The following is a 27,650-nucleotide window of genomic DNA, read 5'->3' on the forward strand; positions in this document are numbered from 1 at the left end:
CAAAATGAAAAAAAAAAAAAAATTTTTATATATATATATATATTATATATATATATATATATATATATATATATATATATATATATATATATATATATATATATATAAAATAATAAAGTAAAAGAAGGGAAATATTACACGTTAATACATATACTATTATATAATAGCTACTAATAAAAATGTATTATTTTAACCGTTTTTTAATATACAGTATGTTGAGCAGTCGTATTTTTTTGTCATATTTTGCTAGATTTCTGTAACTATATTCTGCTTTTTACCGTAAAAAAATTTCTACGAAAAATAATATAAAAAGAAAACATTACACAGACTTTGTTCTTCTTTCAAACGTGGGAAGACTGAAAGAATTTAATTTTGAGTTGTCGTATTTTTCGGCACAACTATATATTGTTTTTGATATTTAAAAAAATAATTTTGCAAAAAATTGCAATAAATGAATGTTAGTTAATAAATTAACATTTCCAGTTATAACAATACTTTTAGCTACATACACAAGTATATTATTATATATATTTATAACACTAACATAATGCATAATTATTTGCTGAGTAAAGTAAATAAAGTAAACATTTCTTCAAAAAGAAATACGAATCGGATCTACTCATTACGGCAAAAAAAAAAAAAAAAAAAAGTCAAATTCCACAAAGGTCGTAGAAACTGTGGGCGACAGAGCCGGAATGGCTTCCTCGGCTAATCGGACCTGGCGTGTGACCGTTTAGTATGAAATTGGGATGGAAGCTTGCCATCACCCCCCACCCCACCGTCTCGTCTAAAGCCCCTAAAAAAAGTGCGTAACGTGATTAAGGCTACCTGCTGTCCCATGCTAAAGCCCACCCAAACAGCCAGGCACTAAAAGCGAGGGTGCAAGCCGAGTCTCAAAAACGGGATTAGTCTACGTCTACGCTTGTAGCGGGGGTTCAACAGAAACAGGAATTGTGTGGATTTTTTTCTGAAACGTAGTGTTGAAAAGCTTTCCAGAACTTTTCGCGAGTAAATTTGTTTCATTTTACGGTTAAATGATATCGCACGATCCGGTTCTGGTCTTTACCTGCACACGTGCACGAGTAAAACTGGGCAGTCGGAATAAAACCTAAGCGTGAAACCATGAAAAATAAATAAGGTTGTAACCATGACAACCGAAACACTGGCCTTAACCAGCTAGTCTAATCAAAGCTAGCTTCACTGCAACACCAACTTTTGGAAAAGTACCAGTGCAGAGGAAAAAAGAACACGCTTAATTTTTTTTTATTTTTAGGGGTAAAAACTCAAATCTAATAAAAACTACTGAAGAGAAGAAAAATCACAAGCAATTCAATAGTATAAAAGAATATGTTGAAATGTCGGAAATCTGGACACTGAAAAACGGCTCTCATACTTAAGTGATTTCATGTTTTTTTTGAGTGTGTGTGTGTGTGTGTGTGTGTGTGTGTGTGTGTGTGGGTCTGTTCAAACACAGAGTGGAGAAATGGGTGTGGTGTTTCAGCTGAAGTGGCACTGCGGTGCCCAGATAAGGGCCGATGCCTATCCTGCCCCCCCCCCCCCCCCACACACACACACACATATACACAATGCTCCCTCACTCACACCCAATGCACACACACCTCTTGCGATTAGCATAAGTATACACGTACACACACACACACACACACACACACACACACACACACACGCTCATCTCCGAGAATGTGTAGTGTGTAGACACGTCCTTCCTCAACCTCTTCCTCATCCTTACACACATCTGCAGAACGGTTACACACTTTTACACACAATACAGTGTTTAGGCGAGAGACTTTTGCAGGATAGGCTATGTACTCGCAACACACACACACACACACACACACACACACACACACACACACACACACACACACACACACACACACACCATCCTGTACTAATAAATAGAGTATTAAATATTAAGTATGTATTAGTGGCCAGAGTGAAAAGTGCAGTGTATAAAATAAACTAATAAAAAACTAATAAATTACAGTGTAAAAGATAATTAGGCAAGTACGTAAGCAAATAAATAAATAAAAAAAACTAAAACCAAATCAATACAAATAAAATGACAGATATAAAATAAGAATAAATACACAGAATTAATTGATAGGATAGATAAAAGATAGAAGATAAGTAAGCGAGTAAATAGATAAATAAAAGATTAAAATATAAAAAAAAAATATTTAATAAATAGGTAAACAAGTAAATCATCAACAACAACAACAAAAATAATAATAATAAAATGTTATGGGAGAAAGTAAGTAAATAAATATATACGAGGTAAAACAAATAGAAAAATAATAAATAAAAGAAAAAAAAAACAGGCAAGTAAATCAATGTCCTTAAAAATTCCATAAATAAAATATACATAAATGGTTAAGAAAGCAAGAAGAATGAATAGAAAGATAAGCACGCATGAAAATAAATAAATAAATAAATAGATTAGTAAGTAAGTAAAGGAATTAATAAATAAATATGCAAATAAATTAATAAAGCTATGTAGGATTTGAGGCTTGTTCGGAATGAGGACAGTGGAATGTGAATGAAGATAATCTACAATTAAAAACAAAGGGATGAAAGTAGTATGCTTTCCAAACTGCTAAGTGTGAACGTGTTGATGTCTGAAATTCGATTAATCTTGTTAGATCAGAGTTTTGAATCGCGCTGGACTCCTAAAAAAAAAAAAAAATATCCAAAAAAACTTGCAGAAAAAATCTGCGTATTTGTTGGAACAATAAAAAATCCTGACCAAGCTAAATATAGCCGAGTTTAATCAGACTTGCCCGAGCCATATCAATCAACATTCAAATGAAGTTAAATGTCGCTACGTCAGTTTTTGCTAGCTAAGCTCAGGTAAGTTTAACCTGAAAAGGAAAATCTAAGTAGCTAATACAGACCAAGTTTTAATTTACACAAATTTTTTTGTACAAAACCATAAATAAACAAAACTTTCTTCCCAATAAACAGGTCAGTTAAGTGAAATCTGTTTGTGCTAGTTAAATTAACCTAGAAAATGTAATAAATAAATAATTAATCATAAGAAGCAACTATAGGTGTTGTATTATTATTAAAAAATTGACATGATTTTACGTAGCTAACTCATGATAAACAGTTCATGATAAAGTATTTTTTCTCTTTTTATTGAGCTAGCCTTTTAACAGTTATCAGGTGGGAAGTGTAGGCCGTAGCACAGTAAGTACCACCTGCATTAAGATATGAAGAAATGTATTTACATTCAACAAAGAATTGTTGATATAAAACGTAAATTTTAGCGAGGTAACTGTGGACATAAAAGTGCAGAATGCAATACGGTACTAGTTGCTGCCTTTTTTTTTTTTTTTTTTGGACTTGATATTTTTATATCAGTTTTGCCAGAAGCAACAGCAACTGGCCGTCACGTGTCTGCGCAAATCTGTGACTTACGTCGCATTTGATTTGAAATTAAGTGCAAAATAAATAAATAGTCTTACCTTTATCACAGGGTCACACACACACACACACACACACACACACACACACACACACACACTCGTAAATACACACTCGGGAGCTCTCAGGCCTGAGTGCCCCAAAGCTCAGAACAAAGTTTGGTGATCAAGAGGCGTCAGCAAGGGGGATAAAAAGGAAAGGGGAGGGAGATAGAAGGATGTGGGGAAAAAAGAAAAAAAAAAAAAAACGGTTGACCACTAAATGAAGTTTAACTATAAGTGCAGCCTAATTTTGTTTTGCCCCCAACTAACAATGATGACCGACTACCATGACACAACACGACACGACACTCTCACGTTAAGCCTGCACGCTTAAAGTTATAGCATAACGTGCAGAAAAAATAAACTGTTCGAAATATGAAAACTTTACCTTCAAATATGTTCGAAATAAATAGAAATAACGACGTGCAATAAAACAAATAAATCGCACCGCATTGCTGCAGAATGCTTGATTTTGATTCGTCAGAAGGCATTTAGTTGTCTAAAGAGACAAACGTTTGTGAGCGTATGATTGGTATGTTCTTCTTTTTGAACATCCCATTCCACGTTTAGTGTCCATTTGCTTTTATAATGAGCTCCGATCTTCTGGAAAGATGATTTTATGGAGATGCGTTTCAGATTCATTCAAGGGTTTTAGTAAAGTCAGGTACTGATGTAGGTGAGGTGAGAAGGTTCCCATGGGAGTTCTTCAACATCTCCCAACCCATGTAAAGTATATCTTCACGGAGCTTGCTTTGTGGACACGATCATGTTGGAACTGGGAAAGTGAAGGGAGCAGTTCATGCTATTGTGCCTCCGTTTTTGCGGGAACAATTTGGTGAGGAAAAACATCTGCCTGGAAAAGTCAGGGGTCCTAATGCTTTGCCCATATACTGTATGTGGAGCAAGGGAGTATGTAAGGAGTCTCCAGTGTCAGTCTGCTGATTTTCAGAAAGAGGAATAACATGAGGATGCACAGTCACACCACCTCACTCTCGATTATTCCTAGTGTGGAATCCTCTCCAACACGCCAAACTGCATCCGACCGTATAACAATAGCCTGAACCCTCGTTCACGTTTCCATGGTGTGTGTGTGTGTGTGTGGATCCCGAAATGAAAACATGCACTAATCACATTGTCTTGTGTTTTATCAGCACCAGCTGCAGCCGACACGCGCCGCACGGCCGCCGCGGGACGACCGGATTTGTGTGTCTCCGCATCTGTGTTCGGCTTTTCAGCGGCCAAATGAAATTAGTCACCGCTGTCCAGAACTCTCTGCTTGTTTGTCAGTTATTGTAACACCATACTTACACACACACAAACACACACACACTCAGACAATGTCCAATTTCAATTGTCCACCCTGACACTGGCATAAAATGTAAAAGAAAAACTATATGGGTGCTATAACCGTTTAAATTATTCATCTTCCATCACCAAAATCATAACCATGAAAGCCAGCACACACACACACACACACACACACACACACCTTTCGCCCTTGGTTCCACTCTGGATTTTGGACACACACACGCCAACAAACTGATTACAAGGTTCACACGTGCGATATTTCCCTCAAACAAAAATAAATATTAAATAGAATATTCAACAGAAGTGGCCCTGTAATAGTCAGCCATTTTATTTCACATTCACAAAAAGTATTGGGACACCTGACTTTTCCAGCCAGATGTGGTTCTTCCCCAAACCACAACAGCTGGAAGCACACACTTTTCTCTGGATGAGGTGGCACAGAATTTTGTCCTTCATTTGAACTAGGGGAACCAAACCAGTTCCAGCATGACAACATGCACAAAGCCAGCTCCATGAAGATCTGCTTTACATGGGTTGGAAGATGTGGAAATTATCCTGCTATAGAGGGCCAATTAAACACCTTTGGGATGAATGCACCCCAGGAACCTCAGGAACCTCCACGACCATCATCTACATCAGTACCAGTCTTTACCAAAACCCTTGTGAAAGGAGCACAAATCTTTACAAAATCTAGTGGAACATCTTCACAGAAGAGTGGAGCTTATTATAACAGCGAATGGAAAATAACTGTGGGAAAAGGATTTTCTAAAAGAGAGCGCATAGCATATCTTATGCTCTTATATACCACCTTCACGAATATTAAATACAGAATATTAAAACCAGAATTGTGTTAAACTCAGAACGTATAATTACTTTACTGTTTAAGTCGTAGAACTTGATGACTTTTGTCAGATTTCGGGTAGAGGTTAATGCTTTAAAGGATCACAGTATAATTTTTTGGCCTTAAAAAGGTTTTTAATAGCAGTTTATCAACACGTCTGAGGTAAATTTCGATGTCCCCAAAACTTTTTGACTGGTTTTCAGGATCGCTGTGGCTTTCTATAAATCGGTATCAAAGACTTAGCTAGAAAAATCATTATCTTTTACCAAAAGGTTGTAATGTAATGTCGAATTTCAGTTAGCGATTAATGTTGGTTCAAAGTATATAATTCTTGCCTCAAGGATGTTTTTCTGAGGTAAATATTCATACTCCTGATATTTTTTATACACTAGCTAGCTAGCAAAGCCTCGTTACTAGCAACAGTGTGTCTAGTTTTAACAATACCCCAATATATCTGAGGTGAATATTAAGATTGCAGCACTTATGACTGGTTTCCAGGATCACTATCGCTTTCTATAAATCTGTATAGAAGCCTTTCCTGAATTATTATCTTTTGCCCAAAGGTTGCGATGTAATGTTGGATTTCAGCTAGCAATTAATGTGAAGTAGGTTCACAGTATATAATTTCTGCCTTATGGGTTTTTTTTAGGGCAATTGGCCAACATTTCTGAGGTAAAAAATTATTCTCCTAATATTTATATCTTGTTCCATTGTCACTCTATTGTTAGGCAAGACTTACCACAAATACAGTAGCTAGCTAAGCCTCGTTTATAGCAACAGTGCATCTAGTTTTAACAATCAACCTACACATTGACATCGTAACACTTCGGACTGGTTTCCATGATCACTGTAGCTTTCTATAAAAGTGTATAAAAGACGTAGCTAGCTAAATCATCACCTTTCATCGTCGGCTAGTGTATACTCGGAGTCCATATTACCTAGTTGCTTGGCAACGGTGTTCTCACAAGTGTATCCGCTTGAACGGTGAGCCTGAAAGTTTGAGATTTGGACGCCTGAATGGACGGCGTTAAATTTTAATATTCTGAATGTAATATTTAGAAGGTTTTTTTTGTCAGGATAAATCGTTTAAAGGGGTTTCATGTTTATTAAAAAACTGTATTTGTTTGAAACGGCTCGAGTGTCTGTTTCCTCATGCAAGTCAACTTCCCAAAATCTCTCACACACCCCACACACACACCCCACACACACACCCCACACACACACCCCTATTGGTTGCGAGTCTCAAAGTCAAACTCCAGAGATCAGAGACTGAGAGGGGATAAAGAATCAAAGAACAGGAAAGGGAAGAGACGAAGAGCAAAGAAGGAGACAGAAAAGGACTCCTTTTTACCCCCCTTACAAGTCACCCATCCCTCTCTCTCTCTCTCTCTCTCTCTCTCTCTCTCTGATTCTGTTTCTCTCTCTCTCTCTCTTTCTCTGTGAGTGTGTGTGGTGGCCTGGACTGAGGCTCCCATTCTCTACACATGAGGCTTGAGCAGCAGAGCAGAAACAGCAGGCCCACAAACCCGCTGTAGTCCGAGCCTTTTCAAACGACAGGGGGGGGACAAGAGGGGGACGAGACAGACAGACAGAAGGAGGGAGGACGAGAGATAGAGAGAGAAAAAACGCAGAGACAGAATGTGAGGGATGAATAACGGATGATAACGAAAAATAAGAGAAGTGAAGAAGGACGGAAGAAAGAAAGGAGACAGGGAACGAGTGAGTAAGGTACCTATACCTACTGAGGAAGGAGTAGCATGAGAAAAGAGGGAGAAGGAAAGAAAACGGCGAAAATGCAATGCAGTTTCTTTCAGCATCACCAACACTACGGAGACCGATTTGTGCCCTAAGAGTCACATAGAATACAGATTAACATGGCAGAGGTAGAGCTGCATCTTCCTGAAGACAGAACGGGAAAAGAATGCACTACAAAGGCCTATTTGTGAAAGGGCCGTGCTTTAGAAGTCAGAAGCCACTAAGAAATAAAACTTGTATTAAATTGAATTGTATAAGTATGCAACATTGTGTGGGTTAAATCCAAGGCTTGATAACATTGTGGTCAGCTTTCTTTTTGGTAGTTCCTGTCAAATGCTACTCGTACACTGCGGGGTCGCCCTTTTCAAACGCAATGAGGTGTGGGATAAAAAAGAAAAGAAAATGAGAGGGTTGGCAGGTTAACCTGATCAGCTAATTGTGAAGTTAGCTTTTATTATTATTTATTTAGCTTGATAACTCCGCCCCTTTTTTTGACATCACAGGACACTTCAACCAATAAACATGCAGGGAAACTATGCATAGGCTACGCTACAGTACTGTACAGTACTCACTATAGGTAATATTTCTACAAATTTAATAAATATTTATCTCGCTTTATTCTTGCAAATTTTTGCCACGTAACTGCCACGATAGACGAGGGACGACTGTATCTTCACAAATGAACGAAATATCTGTGTAACAAAAATTGTCGAACAACGCTGTATTAAATTTTATATAGTTTTTTTTTACGTTTTTTTTCGTTGTCAACTTGCCGTCTGCAAGACACAATACAAATGTTGATTTACACCGATTGCGTCACCGTTCAGATTCGAATCCTTTTTTTTGTCGATTTTTTTTGGGTTTTTTTACAGAAAGGAACAGCGACGTGAATTTTCTCAAAGAAGAATTCTCCCATGCACTCCAGAACAAACAGCGACTATAAGCCTAAAAATGTCTAAATTAGCGATAGTTAATCTCAAGATGTGGATTTTTTAAATACGCTTTTATACATAAATACCCTGAATACGAGTTTTAAATAGTATAAAGTATATCGTAGATTAATCGATTGTCTGAATAATCATTAGTTCATATTCCTAAAGGGTGTGATATCTTTTTACACATTTCCTGGCAATGTTTGGGGTCAGAGCACAGGGTCAGCCATGATACAGTATCCCTGGAGCACAAAGGATTAGGGGCCTTGCTCAAGGGCCCAAAAGTGGCAGCTTGGGGGCTTAAACCTCTGACCTTCTGATCAGTAGTCCAGAGCCTTAACTACTGAGCTACCAGTTCTTAACTGTCCTGCACACGTTGTTGTTCTGATAACCTGTTAATTAACGGAGATACGACCAGAAGCAACCTTATACAGAGGCTAAAGTGCAAAAAAAGAGTGAATAAAAAAAGGAAAAAAGAGAGAAAGATTATCAGCCCTGTTTTTATTCATCTCTGATTAAAGTCTGTCTCTCTGACATGAGACTTGCTTTGTTAGCTGCTTTGTTTCCACCGGCGCACACAGGAAGAAGATTCCCCTCATTGCCTCTTTCACGTGTAAAACGCGCGCATGTAAAACGCGCAGACAGAAACATTCTCCGTCTGTAATCTCCGCCGACGTTTTACATGCGGACGTGTCTTCCCAGGACGGTGTTTCGGAGGCAAAAAAAAAAAAAGAAACGTGCACACACCGTTCAGCTTTTATCTACACACTGTATGATATCACACACACGCACGCACACACACACACGCACCTGACTCGTCCCGGTTGCGCACTGTGAAGACGTTGAGCTGTATGTCCTGGTCTCCTTCCTCCTTTTCCCGACCGAGAATCATCCAGCTCTCCAATCCGTCCGAATCCGAGTCTGAATCCGAATCCAAATCGGGATCCACCACATACGGCGGAATCAATCCCGAATCAGAGCTCTGGTCCGACTCCGAATCCAGGACCACCACGTTTTCTAGGAGGTGATGTTGAAGCTGTGGAACAGGAGTCGCCCCCTTCCCTTTTGACCTCTGACCTTTCCCGGCGCACACGCTCTCCTCCTCCTCGGTGTTATCCGAGACCGTTATGACGTCCGTGCCCGAGTCGATCAGAATAGCATCGTCAGGAGGAGCAGCGTGAAGCTGGACTCTCTGGCCAGGTTCTTGAGCTTCCTGAGCCTCATGTCCAGAGCTTTGCTGGTTCTCGGGAAGTTTCTCCTGGTCATCGGTGCAGTAGTGGAGCTGGGAATAGAGCTGGAACTCGAGATCGCTGTCAGGCTCGGAGTCGCCATCGTCCTCTTCCTCGGCATACAACTCGTCTTCGTATTCCTCACGCTCCGTGTTTCCTGAGAACATCTCGAGCGACGGCCTTAATGGAAGAAAAGTTATTGTTAATGTTTTTGCACCAAAGACTAACTTTAGAACCAATCAAGAAAACTGAGATCCTGAGAAAAAAAATTACATTTATTAACTTTTTGGTAGGAGAAGAGACTGCAGTCTGATTGGTCAATTGGTTTTCAGGAAGGTTTACAGTTTTGAAGGTAGAACATTTGGAACCTCTGCCCATCACTCATCCATGACGGATACATTACACAACCTTTAATTTCTCATCAATGATTCCTAAATTAGAAACTCAACACATCTCACATCACCGATAACCACCAGATGGTAATGACCCTGACTAGTTCCAGGTGTGTAGGGGGATCAGGACGTTCTCTAGAACCTCAGTTGGATGACAGGTTTGTGGTCTGAATTATTTTTTTTTATAAGTAAAAAGCAGCTTCAATATCCACAAGCACGATCATTGACGCCCTTCAGTTTTATCTTCATGATAAACACAACAAACTGAACTTTAACCTGCCAACTGATTCTCATTAATGCTGCGTGTACATGAACTGGGCACATCTGCCACAGGGACGTTTGGCGCGACAGAGATGTTTGCCATGCGGTGGCGCTGCAACGGATCGTTCGAGGTGTTTCGCGTTTCTAGAACATGACCGGAAGACGACGAGAGATCGGGAAGACCTCTGGCGAGCTCAACCGTTCGGCAACTTGTGCATGATGATCGTCGGACAACAATCCATCCATGATCTCACTTCCAGGTTTGGCTCCTGTGGATTTCACCCTCCTCCTCCACCTTAACAATGGACATGGTCCCAAAGCAGCTTCACTGAGATAAATAGGATATAAAGTTGAATTTATAAGTTTACTTCCTATAAGAAAAAAAACTCAAGAGGCCATCATTCCAGTGAAATCCTTGTGGAGGTGTTCACTGGTTGGTGCTCCTGAGCCGATTTTAGCTGGTCCAAATCCATCCTCAAAGTTCTTGAATTGCTCAGAAACTCCATGGATCATTAAGGATGTTTCATAAGGATGGTTCCAGAACCTTTCTCAGCTTCACAGATTGGTCTCCAATAGAAGAGATCTCCATCTAGATGTATAGAATCAGGGTGGATCAGAAGGTCACTGTACAATGTTTTGAAGATAAACCATCAGCAGTTGCCAGGCCATGCATTTCGGGATTTTTTTGTGTGCAAAAAGTATAAATACTTCATAAAAAAGCTGAACGACTGTTTTGAAGTGTTTTGGTGACGTTTTCTCACGATGTTCCTCTTTTCTTAAAAAGTCTGTCCTGTAAATGTCATTGTAAGTGCGACCAAATCGCTTTCTTCTCCTGTCAGTCATTGGGGAATAAAAAAAATTAAAAAACACAGCTATTAAATCCACACAAATATATTCGAGTTTGTGCAGTTTGCTGGATATTCGAGCTCCCTGACCAGCCAATCAAAAGGCATGAAAATGGCGACGTTCCTGGACGCCTTCTAGAGGGCCCTGGTGTCTCCAACTCGAAATCTGATTGGTTCAACGCAAAAGTCATCAAGCAACACGTGATGTGAAAGCTCAAATCTGATTGGATGGAAACAAACAAATACTTATTGTAGCAGCACACCGAAGAGAAAAGCTATAAAAAAAAAAGATAATTGAGTATTGGGAATAATTTTATAGATATTCATTGACAAGAATAGATTAAAAGTGCTTTCCAATCAGCCATTACACAGTATTATGAGCTTTCATTAAACACGTGGAGTCCATGATAGCCTGTTCAAACTGCCCCAGGCTGCGTCCTAAATCTCACACAAGTGCCCTCTGTAGCGCCCTACACAATGCGCGGAAGCCGCCTGGTCACGCCCCTATGTAGTGCGCGTGTCTAGGCAGCAGAGCGCGATTTGAGACTCCGCCCACGACAGCGGCTCCAGGCGCCCTTAAAAAAACACGCCGTCAGCCCCGAGATCAGACAACACACTTCTCTCTGATAGCTTCAGAAAGCGATTATAACGTGTTTATGATGATTGTACAGAAATAACAATGCTAACAATCGTATAACGCGCTGCTCTCTTCGTCTCCACGTGCGCGTTCTGCGCCAGGGGGATGCGCATACACACGGGTTAACACTTTAAACACAGGATCGTTAAAGCTTTCCAAACACACACACACACACGAGACAACGCGAGGATTTTGTATATAAAATTCATATCTCACCTGCTTGATTAGTGTCCCAGGTTTCAAGCGAGACAACACAGGAGACAGGCGGCAGACAAACTTCCGGTCTGTCAGACGAGTGAACGGGGAGAAAAAAAAAAAAAAGGTTGGCCAATTTTCACTATCGCGGGGAAGATGTGGTGCAAACAAGACTATCCTGGAGTTTACAAAAAAACAAAAACCAGTACAACATTATTATTGTATCATAAATTATAATAAATATATTTATAAAAAATAAAATATGTATAAAATTACAATATATTTGGTTTATGCTGGACATACTGATTTACTTTGAACTAATAATGTACTTAATATTCAATATTATTTTACAAAACAAATCACTAGCAGATGTCATTTAGACACAACATACTAAAGTCATTTCAAGCATAAAATATGAATAAATCAAGTTGAACTGGCATCCAAGCTGGATTTATTTACACATATATGTCTATACAACTGGATATAAGCGTTTAATTGTGCAAAAAATGCCGAGTCGGTACACTATAACTCAAACGTGAGCGTCAGCACCAATGTTCAACCTCTGAAAAGGCCTATAATCGAGTCTTATCACTAAAGCTGTAATGTTTTGGTGGATCCCGAACACTATTTTAAGAAGCACATTCTCAGCCCATACACATACCAGGCTTTAGTGTCATTAAAATGTACATATACGAGAAGCAAGGGGTCAAGAGAAAGTGCTGGAAAACGTGTCATTTAGAGCATTCAAAAGGAGTCGACAAACATCTCGGCTGGTCTATGGATGATCGAACACACCACATCACTTTACTCTCTCAACTACAGGCAGCATACACACGTATACACACACATCTGCTGGGTTTGTTTTTCCTTTAAAGAACACGAGTATTTAATGGGATTAAAATGTCGTAGAGTCGAGAGAGAAAACGCTACGAGTGTATAAATGAGAGCATCCATAAGCTCAGAGGATGAAAAAAGAACAAGCATGAGGTTGTAGGTTATTTTGATTATAGTATTTGAAATAAACTATGCAAATTTAAATAAATAAATAAATAAGTTGAGGTTTTCATGCCTTGTAGTGAAGGTTCCTAAATAATTTCAATGTCTGCTTTATTTAGCTCTAAGTGGTGTGACATACCGTATATAACCTATAAAGTGATATATTACTTTGCATCCTCTATTATACTGAATACAGGTGTAATAAATCATTTCACTGTCCCTCAAATGACAAATATTCATAATCGCAGAATGATGACATCAGTACGTTAATGATTTTATGGGACCTCCATTCAATGTATAGTAAATATGAATCATTTTCTTATTTTCTTTGTATATATCTACTATTCTTTTCCTCTAAATACAGAATGTGCTTATTTTTTTGGCCCTTTAGCTCTCGGGCCGTGCTCTTTACCATCCACGTGTCTGAATGCATGGACATGCCCTCGCTGAAGTTTCTCTGCTAATTCAGAGGGAAAAAGGCCTCAAACAAACCCTGCACTATATCAGATGGCGAACACAAAGCAGGAGTTGAAACAGTCGTGGAGTTCGAGCGCTATCTGATTCTCCGCGCATCGAAAGGCCATCAAACCGGCGCATCAGTTCCATTCCCAAAGGTTACATTTCCTCAGAAAATTAGGAAAACAACCAAGCATCCCTCGCTTCATCGTATTTATTTATGACATTTCAACGTTTTTTGTTTTTTTTTAATTTAATGTCGCAAGTTTAAGGTTTGGGATATTTTCAAAAAAAATCTGAAAGAAAGAAAAACACACTGATGAATTCCAAGAAGCTCAGATTCTCCTCTTTTTAGTCTTATTCTAACGTCCCACTCCATCAGGACACTTCAGTAAAGACAAGGCAGAGAAGAAGGCAAAATGGCCGCCTCCTTGTTCCCGGATACGCACCTCAGCCCCGATGCTGTTTCCTTTTGTTTGCTTTTCAGCTGTAACACATGCTGATGTTGAACAGAGCAACAAAAATCCCAAAGAAAACTAATACACAGAGTCTGTAAGGAAGCTGATTTATACAGGAAGATGTTTCACTCTCAGAAACACACTGTAGTGTTACTGGCTCATGTAAACATTATACCTCAAGGGCCATTAATGCACTTTGTTTTAGTAGATAATGAAAGCTACACTGTATAATAACCTTCTCAGAGAATACACACACAAACTGACCGTACAAAACCCTAACACGTGAAAAGCAATGCGGTGTGTAGAGGAGCGTTTTTAATACCCGATACCTGGTTTAGATGTTTCTTCAAGCAAATCCATTTCGAGTCTCACGTCCAGCTCAATCTTTTCCAGTCTCACGATTAGTAATCTGAGTGTGGAAAAAGAAGGGGTCAATATGAGTGGTATATGTACATATATATATAGGTATATAAAAAGGTATATAAAAGATGAGCCCCAATATATAAAATACAATTTACCCCAAATACAATTTACATCTAAATTCCACTCAGTTCATGTTCATACGTTTTTTCTTTTTTCAAAAGTACATATGAAAAAACAAGGGCGGGAAAAAAAATGAAAAAGCTTGATGGCTCGTTGTTCTATTAAAACGAATAAACAACAGTCTATAGGTTGAGTGTATGGGGTATAGACTCCTCCAAACTCCATATTGCATGGCTGTGTGGTTATTCCTCATTGAGAGGTTCTTTCGCATTGAGAGGTATTGTTCCTGGAGTGTTTGGGTCTGTCGGAGGCCCGGTTTGACCCCTGCATGTCGCGACACGTCACATGGGGTTCGGGAACAAAAAGCCTCATGGTGAAACCTCATGTCCTCTTTTGTTTGGCCCTGGTGCTGGGCCAAATGTGTACACCCAGGTTTACAAGGCCAAACCCGGCTCTGGGCTCCTCTCTCCACACACACACACACACACACACACACACCGCCTATTGTTTACAAAGGCTTATATACTCTTTATAATAGTAGTTATAGTGTTTGATTTTTTTCACAGTCTAGACTCCAAAGGTGATTCATATTCAGATGCTGGAACTTTTGCAAGCCTGTAAAAATTGAGCTTTTTTTAAAGGCAAAATTAAAATAAAAGATAAAAAAAAATTACAATGCATTTTTTGCTGCAAAAAAAATTTATCCAAAATACAAAATTGTGGTAAATTGTTGGGTTTTTTTTTCTAGATTTGGAAATAGATTTAGATCAAAATTTATTTTAGATTTATTAAAATAATTTATTCTGGCACTATTACTGGTGTGCTGTACAGTTATTATGTTATAAAGATATTTATTTATAAAGATATTTATTTATAAAGATATTTACTTAGATGCATGAATCCTGAATTTATTACTATAAATTAATTATTTAATGAATGAGCAAAAAGATAATAGAAACAATAACAAATATTAACCTAAACATAAAACATATAAAAATTTTCTCTAATTAACAGAAAGGAAAATTAAATTGCATCCTTTGGTATATGGGTGAAAAAAATAAATAAATTAAATAATAATAATAATAATAATAATAATAATAATAATAATGGTAGTTTCTACTATATGCATCACTGTTTTTAGGGTTTTTCTTTTTTTCTTTTTTTATATCCAGGTTTAATTTAAAAGCGTATGAATATGAATTTTATATATATATATATATATATATATATACTTTTTATTTTAATTATTATTATTTTTTAATGGCTATTTTAGCTCAAACCTGTGATGTGTTTCATTTTACAAAACAGTTTATTATATACTATAGAAAACCAACTTTCTCACAATTCAAAATTTCTTTGGTTTTGTTTACTGGCCAAAATCCAATAATGAAACCCCCAAAATAACCAAAACAAATGGGGTGAAGAGGAAACCCCCACCACCACCACCACCACAGAAGCGTCATTAATGTTGTTGATCTTTCTTCCTCCTATTTATCTGTTTACTTATTGTTTTAATTGTCCGCTTTGGTTCCTGCATCTCGGCCTAACGCGATTATTTCCGGTTCCACCGCCTCGCACAGCCAATCAGCGGCGCTCCCGAAAAATAATTACGCCATTAATGAAATTAATGAGGAGCTGCGAAAGCGCGAGCGGTTCGTCAGAGAATATTGGGACGCCACAAACTAATGAACGACGAGACTTTAAGCGAATAAACTGGAAACTGCTCTGATCATAATTTCTGTTTGGCGTCTCTCTGCATCAGTTCATTTCGATTTTGGGGAGGGTGGGGGAGGGGATGGGGGGGTATTTAATTATTTTTCTGACATTCTGACGTGATAAATAAACCCCCAATCTGGTTGCGTTAATATTGCATATATATGACCGATACATACGGTTTACGTAATGTTTTATTTTTCAGATGGATCTACACACACGTTAGGGTTTTAGTAAGATGTTGGAGCACCATGAGCTGTGCTGGGATCGAGCAACACCTCAGCCGGTGCCTCGATGGTCAAACACACATTCCAAAAAAAAAAACAAACACAAACCCATTACATGATCACTCTACTCTCTCAGAGGTGTTCTACTGGGCTTTGGAGATCAGATGATGATTTCTGTTCACATTTTGTCCTCAACAAACCATTTCCTGTACCCTTGTTCCCTACAGATGTATAAATGTGACACCACCAATCAGTACAAACTTCTACAAACCATTGATGATGATGAGGCTGAATGTGGTGGCTTCCAGGATGACCCTCTCCAGCCCCATCATCATCTGATATGATTTACACCTGGGGCAATTTTAATAGATGCCCTTATCTCACTTACACAGTTAAACCATTGCTGGTTAAGGGCTTTGCTCAAGAGCCCAGCAGTGGCAGTGCAGGGACTTGAACTCATGACCTTCCGTGTCACTTTTTTAAAGCAAGATAAGAAATGAGTTTATTAGAGGGACAGTACATGTTGGACGTTTTGGAGACAAGGTGAGGGAGGTGAGATTGAGATGGTTTGGACATGTGCAGAGGAGGGACATGGGGTATATCAGTAGGAGAATGCTGAGGATGGAGACACCAGGAAGGAGGAAAAGAGGAAGACCAAGGAGGAGGTTTATGGATGTGGTAAAGGAGGACATGCAGGTAGTTGGTGTGAAAGAGGCAGATGTAGAGGACAGGGTGGTATGGAGACGAATGATCCGCTGTGGAGACCCCTAATGGGAGAAGCCGAAAGAAGAAGAAGAAGAAGAATTGGAAAAAAAATCCACTAAAAATAAAGCAAAAACAAATAAATACATATGTACATATATAATGATACCGCGAGGGTGGTTTGGTCACCAGTCTGCAGATGATGAATATTTTCTTCCTGAATTTTAGTGTTAATTATAAAAATATACGTTGTTGTTATTTTGGTAATGAATAATTATGAGGTACGTACTATAGGCTACACTTTTTAAATCTGTCTTCCTCTCAAATAAGGTCATTATGTGCATGAATGCGTGATATTTCACTGTGTTTTTTGAGGTGAATACAATAAATAGAATAAACAGAAAATCTAAAAACCTCAGCGTGGGTTTTTTTTCTGAAAGTGCGTTGTGATGTTCAAAAACGCAATAAAAAGTCGAATGGAATTAAACTGAATTGAGCAATTTGGGGGAAATTGTTGCTAAATACCATTACACCACACACACACACACACACACACACACACACACACACTACGCTGTAATTACTGTTGCTTCTGTTTGTGATGAGATAACTACAAAGTGAGGATTAAGTGGAGAATACTTCTGAAACCGTGGTGAGAAGAAAGAGAGAAACAGGAGTAAGAGATGAAACTCGTTCCTTAAACAAGTGGAAATGCAAGTGGAGAATGATGTAAGTGTCTGTGAAAACATGCCATGACCTTTCTTTTACAAACCTGAGAACATAGAGAAGAAGAGAGAGAGAGAGAGAGAGAGAGAGAGAGAGAGAGAGAGATGGTTTTCGGTTTCACTTTGACAGTGGTGAACATCTACAGCTCTGTTTAAAGATCCTCATGGAAACCAATACCATAACCCTCATAAGTCAATGCTTTGGAAACCCTGTTTTAGTGTTTGCTATTAACACGTAAATGTTTCGAGTCGACTCGACACTGAGGGTTCACTCAAAACAGTGTGTGTTCATTTAACTCTCATTCTTCAATACTGTGGTGTTTATTCTATCATTCATTCCCCAATAAAACCTAATGCATACGTCCTCACTTTATTTTAATGTCAGTGGTGTTGATTTAAAAGCTCCATAATTTGGGTCAATGAATGAACTATTCACGTGTTTCTTTGTCACTGTACGTCACTTCCTTTGGTGGGTTTTGTTGATGCGGCACTGTAGGTTACATCAGTCCGGCTAATAAGCAGTAAATCTTATACTGTGGGTGAATTCTGAATATTTACCAGTAGTGAAATGAATATAGGAGATCAATCAAATCAACAGAATGTGTTTCGTGGGTATTTAATAATTCACGATATTTCATAGATATCATTGTGTTCATTTACAGCATTACAGACACCAGGTTTATGTGCGAATTTACAACATTGTAGACGCCATTTTTTTTCTCATTACGTCATTGTAGGTCATGCGTTCATTTACGTTATTTTACTTGTCATTACGTTATTGTAGCTCGTGGGTTAATTAGCATTATTTTTGTGGTCAATACGTCATTGTGGGTCATGCGTTTATTTACGTTATTTTAGTGGTCATTACGTCATTGAAGTTCGTGTGTTAATTAGCATAATTTTAGTGCTCATTACGTCATTGTGGGTCATGTGTTAATTTGTGATTTTAGTTGTCATTACATCATTGTAGCTCCTGGATTAATTAGCATAATTTTTGTGGTCATTACGCCATTGTGGGCTATGTGTTAATTTATGCAATTTTGGTGCTCATTACATCGCTGAAGTTCGTGGGTTAATTAGCATAATTTTTGTAGTCAGTACGTCATTGTAGGTCATGCGTTAATTTACGTAATTTTAGTTGTCATTACGTCATTGAATTTGTGTGTTAATTAGCATACATTTAGTGCTCATTACGTCATTGTAGGTCATGTGTTAATTTATGCAATTTTAGTGGTCATTACATCATTGAAGTTCATGCATTCATTTGCATAATTTTAGTGCTTATTACGTCATTGTAGGTCATGCGTTCATTTACGTCAATTTATTTGTCATTACATCATTGTAGGCCATGTGTTAATTAACATAATTGTAGTTCATATTACGTCATTGTGGGTCATGTGTTAATTTATGCAATTTTAGTGGTCATTACATTATTGTAAGTCATGGGTTAATTACATAATTTTAGTGGTCAATACGTCAGTGTGTGTCGTGTGTTTATTAATTTATTACATTTTAGAGGTTGTTGTAGGTTGTGTTCATTTATTTATAACATTATAGACGCCATGATAGGTCATGTTTATTCATGTGTGTTCATTTACATCATTTTATTGGTTGTAGTCGATTTCTGTATTAAACACACGATTATATAATTACGCAATAATTCAGATTAGAGGCATCATGGAAATGTCGTTCTAGGTCACGTGTCCATTTACATACTTTTAGTGGTCGTTGTAGGTTCATGTGTTTGTTTACAACATTTTAGACGCCGTTGTATATCATACGTTCAGTTACATAAGTGCAGTGGTGATTGTCGATTACAGATTACAGATCATCTGTAACATTACTGACATCATCACCACTCACACTTCATCAGGAATATATCATATATCTCATCATTTTAATTGACAGCATTACAGACGTCCATGTAGGTTGTGTTCATTTACAAGATTATAGACATCATTGTAGTGATTATTGGAGGTCATATAATCATTCACATTACATGGCCTCCAAAGTTACAGACATGATCACCACTCACACTGTCATCAGGAAATGTCCAATTTTACTTGACATCATTATAGACGTCACTCTGGGTTGTGTTCATTTGCATCACGTCATTATAATTTACGTGTTTATTCGGGACATGTTGGACACCAGTGAAGGTCACGTGTTAATTTACAGAATCATATATGTCGTATTAGTTCATGCATTCATTTCGAGCGTTGCAAAGGCCATTGTTTGTATGTGTGTGTGTGTGTGTGTGTGTGTGTGTTATGTATCACACTATATATGCACCATTAATGTGTTCATTCACCTTGTATTTAACAGTGCAATCGTTAACTCACTCTGTGCCCAGGTGTTAATGCGAAACTGCATGCTCACGTGTTACCCTGTGCGTCAACTCGGGACACCGCAGGTGTTTCTGTAAACTGTGCGTCAATCCGCAAATGCGCTCTGCGTCATTTCAGCACTGGAATTCGGTTCTCTTCTGTACCCCTTCAATATTAAACCTGTCCAGGACACAGACCGGACACACACACACACACACACACACACACACGGTTGTAGAAAGAAAAAAAAAGAACGTATAAACGTTAATTAAAAGATTGACCTTGGGTCGGTAATCCTTCTGACCCGCAGGCTACATCATTTTAATTTAATATAATCCTTAAGCTTCATTATTTCTCCCCGTGCTTCAATATTTATTATTATTATTATTATTATTATTATTATTATTATTATTATTATTATTATTATCGTTATTATAATTATTATTTATTACTGTTATTGTTATTATTATTATTTTTTATCATCGTTATTATTATTATTATTATTATTATTATTATTATTATTATTATTATTATTATTATTAATAGCGTCCCGCGTTGTTTTTTCTGCTTCGCTCGTACCGAACTTAAAGTAACACTTCCTATTATTAAAGGGAAATAAAATACAGTAATCAGGAGGGAAAAAAATAACCGGGTTTACTTCATTAAATATCTAAATAATAATAATAATAATAATAATAATAATAATAATAATAATAATAATACAACTATTATACAAACCGCCCTGTGCCATTTTTTTCTTTTTTTTCTTTTTCTTTTTTTAACAGATTTGATTGGTCGCATTCGGGTTATATTTTATTACACAGTTATCATAGTAGCAGAATATGAATAATAAATAATCAGTAATGAAGTGGATAAGTTTGTTATTTTAAAGATAAAATGTAAAAAAAAGTTTTCAAGTTACAATTTCTTTTTAATTTTTAAAATATTTTTTTGTTCATGAGTAAAAGTGCAAAAGTTTTTCGCGTTTTTATTGTTTTCTATTGTTTTAATTATTGCTTTTAGTCTACATTATTAGTCTATATTTTTTATATGTATATTTTTAATTTACATTTATATTTATTTTGTAAACTAAGAAAAAAAAAAACAAGACATAAACAAACGGATAAATAAAAACACATTGCTCTGAGCTACACAGATCAAAACATCTCTTGATTCAATTATTAATACATTAATCAAATAATAAAGTTAGGTAAGTTCTAATTAAACTCATACAGTGTCGGCACACACACACACACACACACACACACACACACACACACACACTGAATATGTACATATATCCTGTTATCCTGTTATCACTTTGCTGTTCTGATCTCTTCATGTCATCTCGAGTATCTACAGTACCTCCTGAAGAAGGTCCTTGTTGAGATCAAGGTCTGAGATGAGCTTCACTGCGTTCTGTGGAGAGCAGAAGAAACAACTACTGTGAGAGATAAAAAACAAAACCAACAAAAAAACATCTATCAAACATTTCACATCATAACATTTTAAAAATAAGAGAAAATAAACAGGAGGGAAAAAACATGGATGGAAAATCAGCACTAGATTTCTGACCAGATATGTTATTATTATTATTATTATTATTATTATTATTATTATTATATAAAGCTGTGGCTAAAAAAGTGTTTGTTTAGTTTTTGAACGTGAATGAAGTTTTTAATTCCCCATGCTGATCAGAGCCCAAATCCCATGACAAAACACACACACACACACACACACACACACACACACACACACAGAGAGAGAGAGAGAGAGAGAGAGAGTAAAACTTGTGAAAAGTTTCCCAAACAAGTGTAACAGATGTGCGAGCGCGTCTCAGAGAGAAAGAAAGAGAAAGAAAGAGAAACAGCATAAGCGCTCACACTGAACGCACGACTCTCCCTCTTTCTCTCTTTCTTTTCTCTTCTTCCTTTTTTTTGCTCTTTTTGCCCCCTTAATCGTGTCGCTTTCTCCGGAGACTCTTTTCCACCTAAAGTGTTTAGTCTCAGGCCGCTGCACACTTCGCCACTGCGCCACGGGGAGCGGAAGAGTCGCTTTACTCCAAACTACACCACAACAACACAAAGAAGAGAGAGAGAGAGAGAGAGAGAGAGAGAGAGAGAGAGAGGATTGTTTAATTGTTTTTGTCCTGGTCATCTCTCTGCGTCCCAGTATGGACTTGGATCAGAAAGCTCCACCAGGGCGCATCGGACGGTCGGGTAAGGCCTTTCCTTTTTTTTTTCTTTCTTTCTCCACCATTCCAAAGAACTTCTGCATTTCATGGTAGCACTTTTTCAAGCATCACTGGAGGAATTTCTACATCCTCCGACATTAGACAAGACATTTCAAACGTGTCTCCAGGTGTTTAACGCACATCTGTGAAAGCAGAAACGCTGTTTATTGCCTTCAGAAAAAAAATGGCTGCAGTTCTTTTCTTGTGTGTGAAACTGTGGCCTGCGATGATCTTGAGGTACTGTGTATACGTTGCTTATACACACACACACACACACACACACACACACACACACACACACACACACACACACAAACAATTGAACATGAATATATCTATACTATGGATATATACTGTACTATATGCGTTTTTGCGCATGCGTAAAATATGTTTTTGCAAATATATTAAATATAAAGGTATTTTTTGTTCAGATGTTTCTGATCTACATCATAACCCAACTCTGTGGCTCTTGGAAAAAAAAAACCTATGCAAAAACAAAAAAGGAAATCGAATAAAAGAAAGAAAGAGCGTGAACACCTTCAAATAAAATAAAATAAAATAAATCGAATATGTGCATCTAAAAACATTTTGAATGCATCGCGTTAAACAGATTTGACGCAAGATTTTGAGAAATTATTATTCAGAACGAGTTTTAGGCTGAAAAAAAAAGGAAAAAGCGCGTGTTTAATCACGTGAAATACACGATGTACTACACGGCATTGGCTGCTCGGCGTGTTCGCGCTCGCGCTCGTGCGCAACAGGTGCGCGTCAGACTGGTGGACCTTCTGCTGGAATAGGTGTGCTGTAGAGCAGGTAATGATGCAGGTGTGTGTAGGACTGAAGTTAAATTAGAAATTTATGATTTTTTGTGGAAGATCACGAATGCGTAGACATTAGAAAAGGATAAAACCCAAAAAAACACGCTTAAGATGCAGTTTATCACACGCGATATATTCATACCAGGCTTCTGTATAAAACTTCTCCAAGATGCATTAGATGCGCTTCACTCACGTGACCTCTTTATATAATCTACTTTATCCTGAACGCATCTTGGGATCCTTTAATAGAACATACCAGGAGAGAGACGTTGCATCATCCGAGCTGCAGCTCATCTTCTCATCATCTCGTAAAACGTGACATCCAACGAAGATCTCAAGGATTAAATTAACACCCAGAGTTCATCAACAGTGCACGTGTTAAATCTGAAGATCTCCAAGATCTTTCCCTGTGTGTGCATTGGCACAAAGTGATACAAGGAATCAGACTTCATTTGTCACTAATTTGTCACTGTTTTCACGCGCGGCCGCTAAAAAGCGCGTGTCGTCCGGAAGTGTTCTTCTGCGTAATTCCCTGTTTTGAGTAATTATTTATTTGTTATTCTTTTTTTATGTGTTAAAATAAATAAATGTTTCTGCATATAAAATCTATATATATATATATATATATATATATATATATATATATATGCTAAATGCTACTATTCTTCTTCACCATGAGTTTCTTTCACCTGTGTGTGTATTTAACACACTACACACACATTTCGAGGTGAGATTCATATTATATGGTGTAGCACTTTATTACAGAGAAGCTTTATACAGGCCAATAATGTATTAAAACTCAATTCATAACTAAAACTTTGATTTCTATTATTAAAATAATAGAAAATATAAATCGAAGCTGCTGAAGTTCTGCTGCAGTGAAACTGAAAATCCAATCCAAAGTCGAGTTCAGGGTCTGATACATTTATTCATTAAAAACCGCTTTTTGTTTTTGTTGTTTAAAATGTTTTTCTATTTTTCCTTCTTTTTCTTTGAATATATTTGTAATTCAGGAGCAAATCAAACGTCACCACACGCCAACGTTGACTCACGTGAATTAATTTGGGAATAACCTCTGCTCTAATAACTTCATTTTTCCTTCTTGAGATTTTAGGAAACATGCAGGAACTCATTCAATAACACTTTATTTTACAACTCCATTCATTTGACTGCAAGAATCTGAACAGAACTTTACCAGTAAAGCAGCAGGTTCAAGAGTCCAAGTTTAAGACTTTCTTTGTAGAAGACCATTTATTTATTTATTTATTTATTTAATTTAATTTAATTTAATTTAATTTATTTAATTTAATAAATTTTTTTTACAGGTATTATTATTACTTTACAGTTAAAATATTTACAGTTTCACTGACCCTCAATACAACAACCAACAATTCTGAAGTGATTTGATAAATGTGTGTATAATATAAACAAAATATAGAAATACAAAGAAACAATTTACCAATTTATTTCTGTAAGAGTCTTTTAATTTCAATAACAAATATTACAGTTTGATAGGAAGAGTGAGTAAAAAAGGATATTTTATTCGAAGGTGGCCATTTTTCTTTTTAGATTCACTTAGTGGATGTAAAATGTCATGTTATACACAAGTATCAATATATTTCAATACAATATATAATAATAATAATAATTATTATTATTATTATTTTATTTATTTATTTATTTATTTATTTATTTATTTATTATTCAGGAAGGTACCTTCATCTCCTGGTCGTAGATCGTGGGTCACCTGGCGAGCACGTGCGCGCGTGCACTGCCGGGGCCCAGAGGCGCGCCCCCTGGCGAGCGGCGCGCGGCCGTGAAAAAAAAAAACATTCGCGTTAACATTCGCTGATATTCAAACACTACATCAGGGACAAACAATAAACAATAAACAATATACAAGTGTGTAAATGCACAAAGTGTTAAAACCTGAAGAAATGTTTCCAATGAGGCGTCAGAGCTTCTTCACTTCTTCTTCTGTTTTCAATCACATTTATACCAAATGTCAAACATACAAAACATAATAATATTAATATTAATAATAATAATAATAATAATAATACAAATAATAATAACAATTGTAAAAATTATAATATTAATAATCCATGCCGAAAAGATATTAATACGAATGAATAGGTGCATTTACATATCAATCAGTTTAGTGGAATATTTATTTTTAACATTTATTTATTAATTGGAAATTGGAAAAATAAAGAAAAAAAGTAATTTTATATAATATAGTGAAATGTCACTTTTTATATGCGTATTTAACACATTTGTAAGATCTTTTAATGCGCAATAAAAAAAAACCCGAACAACAAAAACCCGTGAAGAGCAGAAAAGTTACAATCACACTATTAACATTTCTTACATTTTTACTCAAACTTAGTATTTATTTATTTATTTATTTATTTATTTATTTATTTATTTATTTATTCGTGCATTTATGGTTCGATAGATAATGTTCACGAAAATATTGAATATAACCATAAATATGAATAATTATACATTTATACAAGTTCTAATTCATGCAGTAATTTCATATAATATTAGTCTATTGAGAAAAATCAACACACACACACACACACACACACACACACACACACACACACACACACACACACACACACACACACACACACACTTCAGGTAAAACGCATCTTCACTTATGACCCTGACTGATTGTAATGAATGAATAAGTGAATGAAATGATTTCAACTGTTTAATTGTAGGTTTTATAATAATAATAATAATAATAATAATAATAATAATAATAATAATAATACAAACTCTGCAGCTCGCGCGTGTTGGTTTTATTTATATTTAGGGAATAAACTAATCAGCACGTCAGAGCGCGTTTTTTTTCTGTGATCAGCCAATCAGCGTGTTCTGGTTGTGATCTCGACTTCTGATTGGCTGAGGTGAAGGCGGAGAAGCTGCGCTGTGATTGGCTGGTGCGCCCCGTGACCAGCAGAGCGGAGCGTTAGATCCGGAGCTCCTCGTCCCCGGTGCGGTCCACACGAGAGCGGGTTCTGGAGAACGCACCGCGCGAGAGCTCGCGCCGCGCACGCACGCACGCACGCACTCACTCACTCACTCACTCACGCACGCACGCGCTCAATTTTTTTTCGATTTCCAAAAAAAAAAAAAAAAAAAGAGAAGAATTGGAATTTATTTACTAAAAAAGAAAATAAAAAACCCGCACCATCTTCAGACCGCAAAAACTACATCAACCGCACTTTATTCTATTTATTAATTTATTTGTTTTTTTATTTATTTGTTTATTTATTTATTTTAAATAATCCTGCGCGGTACAGGACACCAGGAGCGCGTGCGCGCGGACCGTTGCCACCGATGGCGCGTCTCAAAGCGCGCGCACCGTGCGCGTAAGGATGCGCCGTTCGGCTCCTCGCGTGCAGACGCTCGCGCCTGGCGGATTTACCGAGAGCGCCTTTCGCGCAAACTCAGTCTAACGGGACGCTTGGAGCTCGAGAGAACCGCGCGCACGCACAGACACGCACACGCGCACACACGCAAACGGGACTAACGGGAGAGAAGAAGAAACGGGCTGAATACTGAGGTGCCACGGGAAAAAAAAGATTTACGGATAACAGGATTTTTTTATTTTATTTTTTGCAACATCGGAACAATTTCCACTGTTTGCGCATCATCATCATCATCAGCATCATCCTCATCATCCTCATCCTCATCACCATGGCTGCGTTTTATTTGTCTTAACCGGCGCGTGCATGTTCCTGTTTGGATTTTGACGCCTCCGGCACGGTTTATGAAACAACCTCAACAGATCCTCTGCATGCACGTGAACAAGAATCACTGCTGCCCATAAATGCGCTGATTTATTGCATTGTTTTTCTTCAGAATTTCCTTTTTTTCTCACTTTTTTTTTCTCCCTTTGGGGGCGTCAATTCAACTTCTTGGCCTTTCTGCAAGTTTTTTCTCATTTCTTTCAATTTTTTTAATTGAAAGTGTTTGGAGAGCTGAACTGCACGGACTGAACTGAAACAGAAAAACAAAAACAAAAACAAAAAAACCACCAAGAAGAAATAAATAAAAAATAAATAAAAAGACGCGCTTGCTTGGAAGTGGCCGTGACCTCCGACCTTATGGAAATTCACTGCAAGCACGACCCGTTCGCCGCGATGCACAGTAAGTTCAAATAACAACAACAATAATAATAATAATAATAATAATAATAATAATAATAATAATAATAATAAAGTCTCTCGTGCATACCGATTTGCATTTATTAAACTCAATTAGAATAAAATTAAATTGTTCTCTACACGATTTTTGGGCACTTGATACTGCTGTAAAATCAGTTTTGTGCATGAAATGTGTGAGATGTAAACGAGTTTAAAACAAACCAGCTGGAAATCAAGTTCTGAATTTCTGTTCACAAATAAAGGAAACAAAAGAGACTTTTTTTATCACTCATATGGTGCATCTATAATTATTTGGAAATGGGTTGAGATATAAAAAATCAAGAGTTTTAAGTTTTATTTTTTATTTGTGGATGATTTTTTTTAGATTTTGTCCTGGAAAAAAATGTTCTCTAAATGTCGATATCATGATTCTGGACTGGTGATTTCAATACTGGATTTTGCTCAT

The 27,650-nt window shown here is 37.1% G+C and overlaps 2 protein-coding genes across 11 annotated transcripts in view; one reads left to right on the forward strand and one right to left on the reverse strand.

Annotated features, from left to right (window-relative positions):
- The window catches only part of zcchc7 (zinc finger, CCHC domain containing 7), a 50,246-nt gene extending 28,778 nt beyond the window's left edge, over positions 1-21,468 (reverse strand). The window contains exons 1-5 of one of the 6 annotated variants that reach the window (XM_046842896.1): positions 21,336-21,468; positions 20,030-20,150; positions 14,123-14,202; positions 11,905-11,972; positions 9,135-9,733 (exon numbers count right to left, since the gene is read on the reverse strand). In XM_046842896.1, coding sequence (XP_046698852.1) covers positions 9,135-9,720 — 586 coding nt within the window. In that variant the 5' untranslated portion in view covers positions 9,721-9,733; positions 11,905-11,972; positions 14,123-14,202; positions 20,030-20,150; positions 21,336-21,468. Of the gene's footprint in view, positions 1-9,134; positions 9,734-11,904; positions 12,062-14,122; positions 14,203-19,954; positions 20,151-21,335 lie in introns of all 6 variants that reach the window. The other 5 variants (XM_046842893.1, XM_046842895.1, XM_046842892.1 and 2 more) reach the window with 5 other exon arrangements.
- A 224-nt stretch (positions 21,469-21,692) lies between these two features.
- pax5 (paired box 5) overlaps positions 21,693-27,650 on the forward strand; it is a 55,672-nt gene continuing 49,714 nt past the window's right edge. For 3 of the 5 annotated variants that reach the window (XR_006924835.1, XM_046842897.1, XM_046842899.1), the window contains exon 1: positions 21,693-22,189. Coding sequence is in view for 4 of the 5 variants with exons in the window: in XM_046842897.1 (XP_046698853.1) it covers positions 22,144-22,189 (46 nt within the window). In the remaining variant the exon portion in view is untranslated. Of the gene's footprint in view, positions 22,190-26,164; positions 27,189-27,650 lie in introns of those variants that run through there. The other 2 variants (XM_046842900.1, XM_046842898.1) reach the window with 1 other exon arrangement.

This window comes from Silurus meridionalis, chromosome 28 (genome assembly GCF_014805685.1).
Source record: "Silurus meridionalis isolate SWU-2019-XX chromosome 28, ASM1480568v1, whole genome shotgun sequence".
In the NCBI taxonomy this organism is placed as follows: Eukaryota; Metazoa; Chordata; class Actinopteri; order Siluriformes; family Siluridae; genus Silurus; species Silurus meridionalis.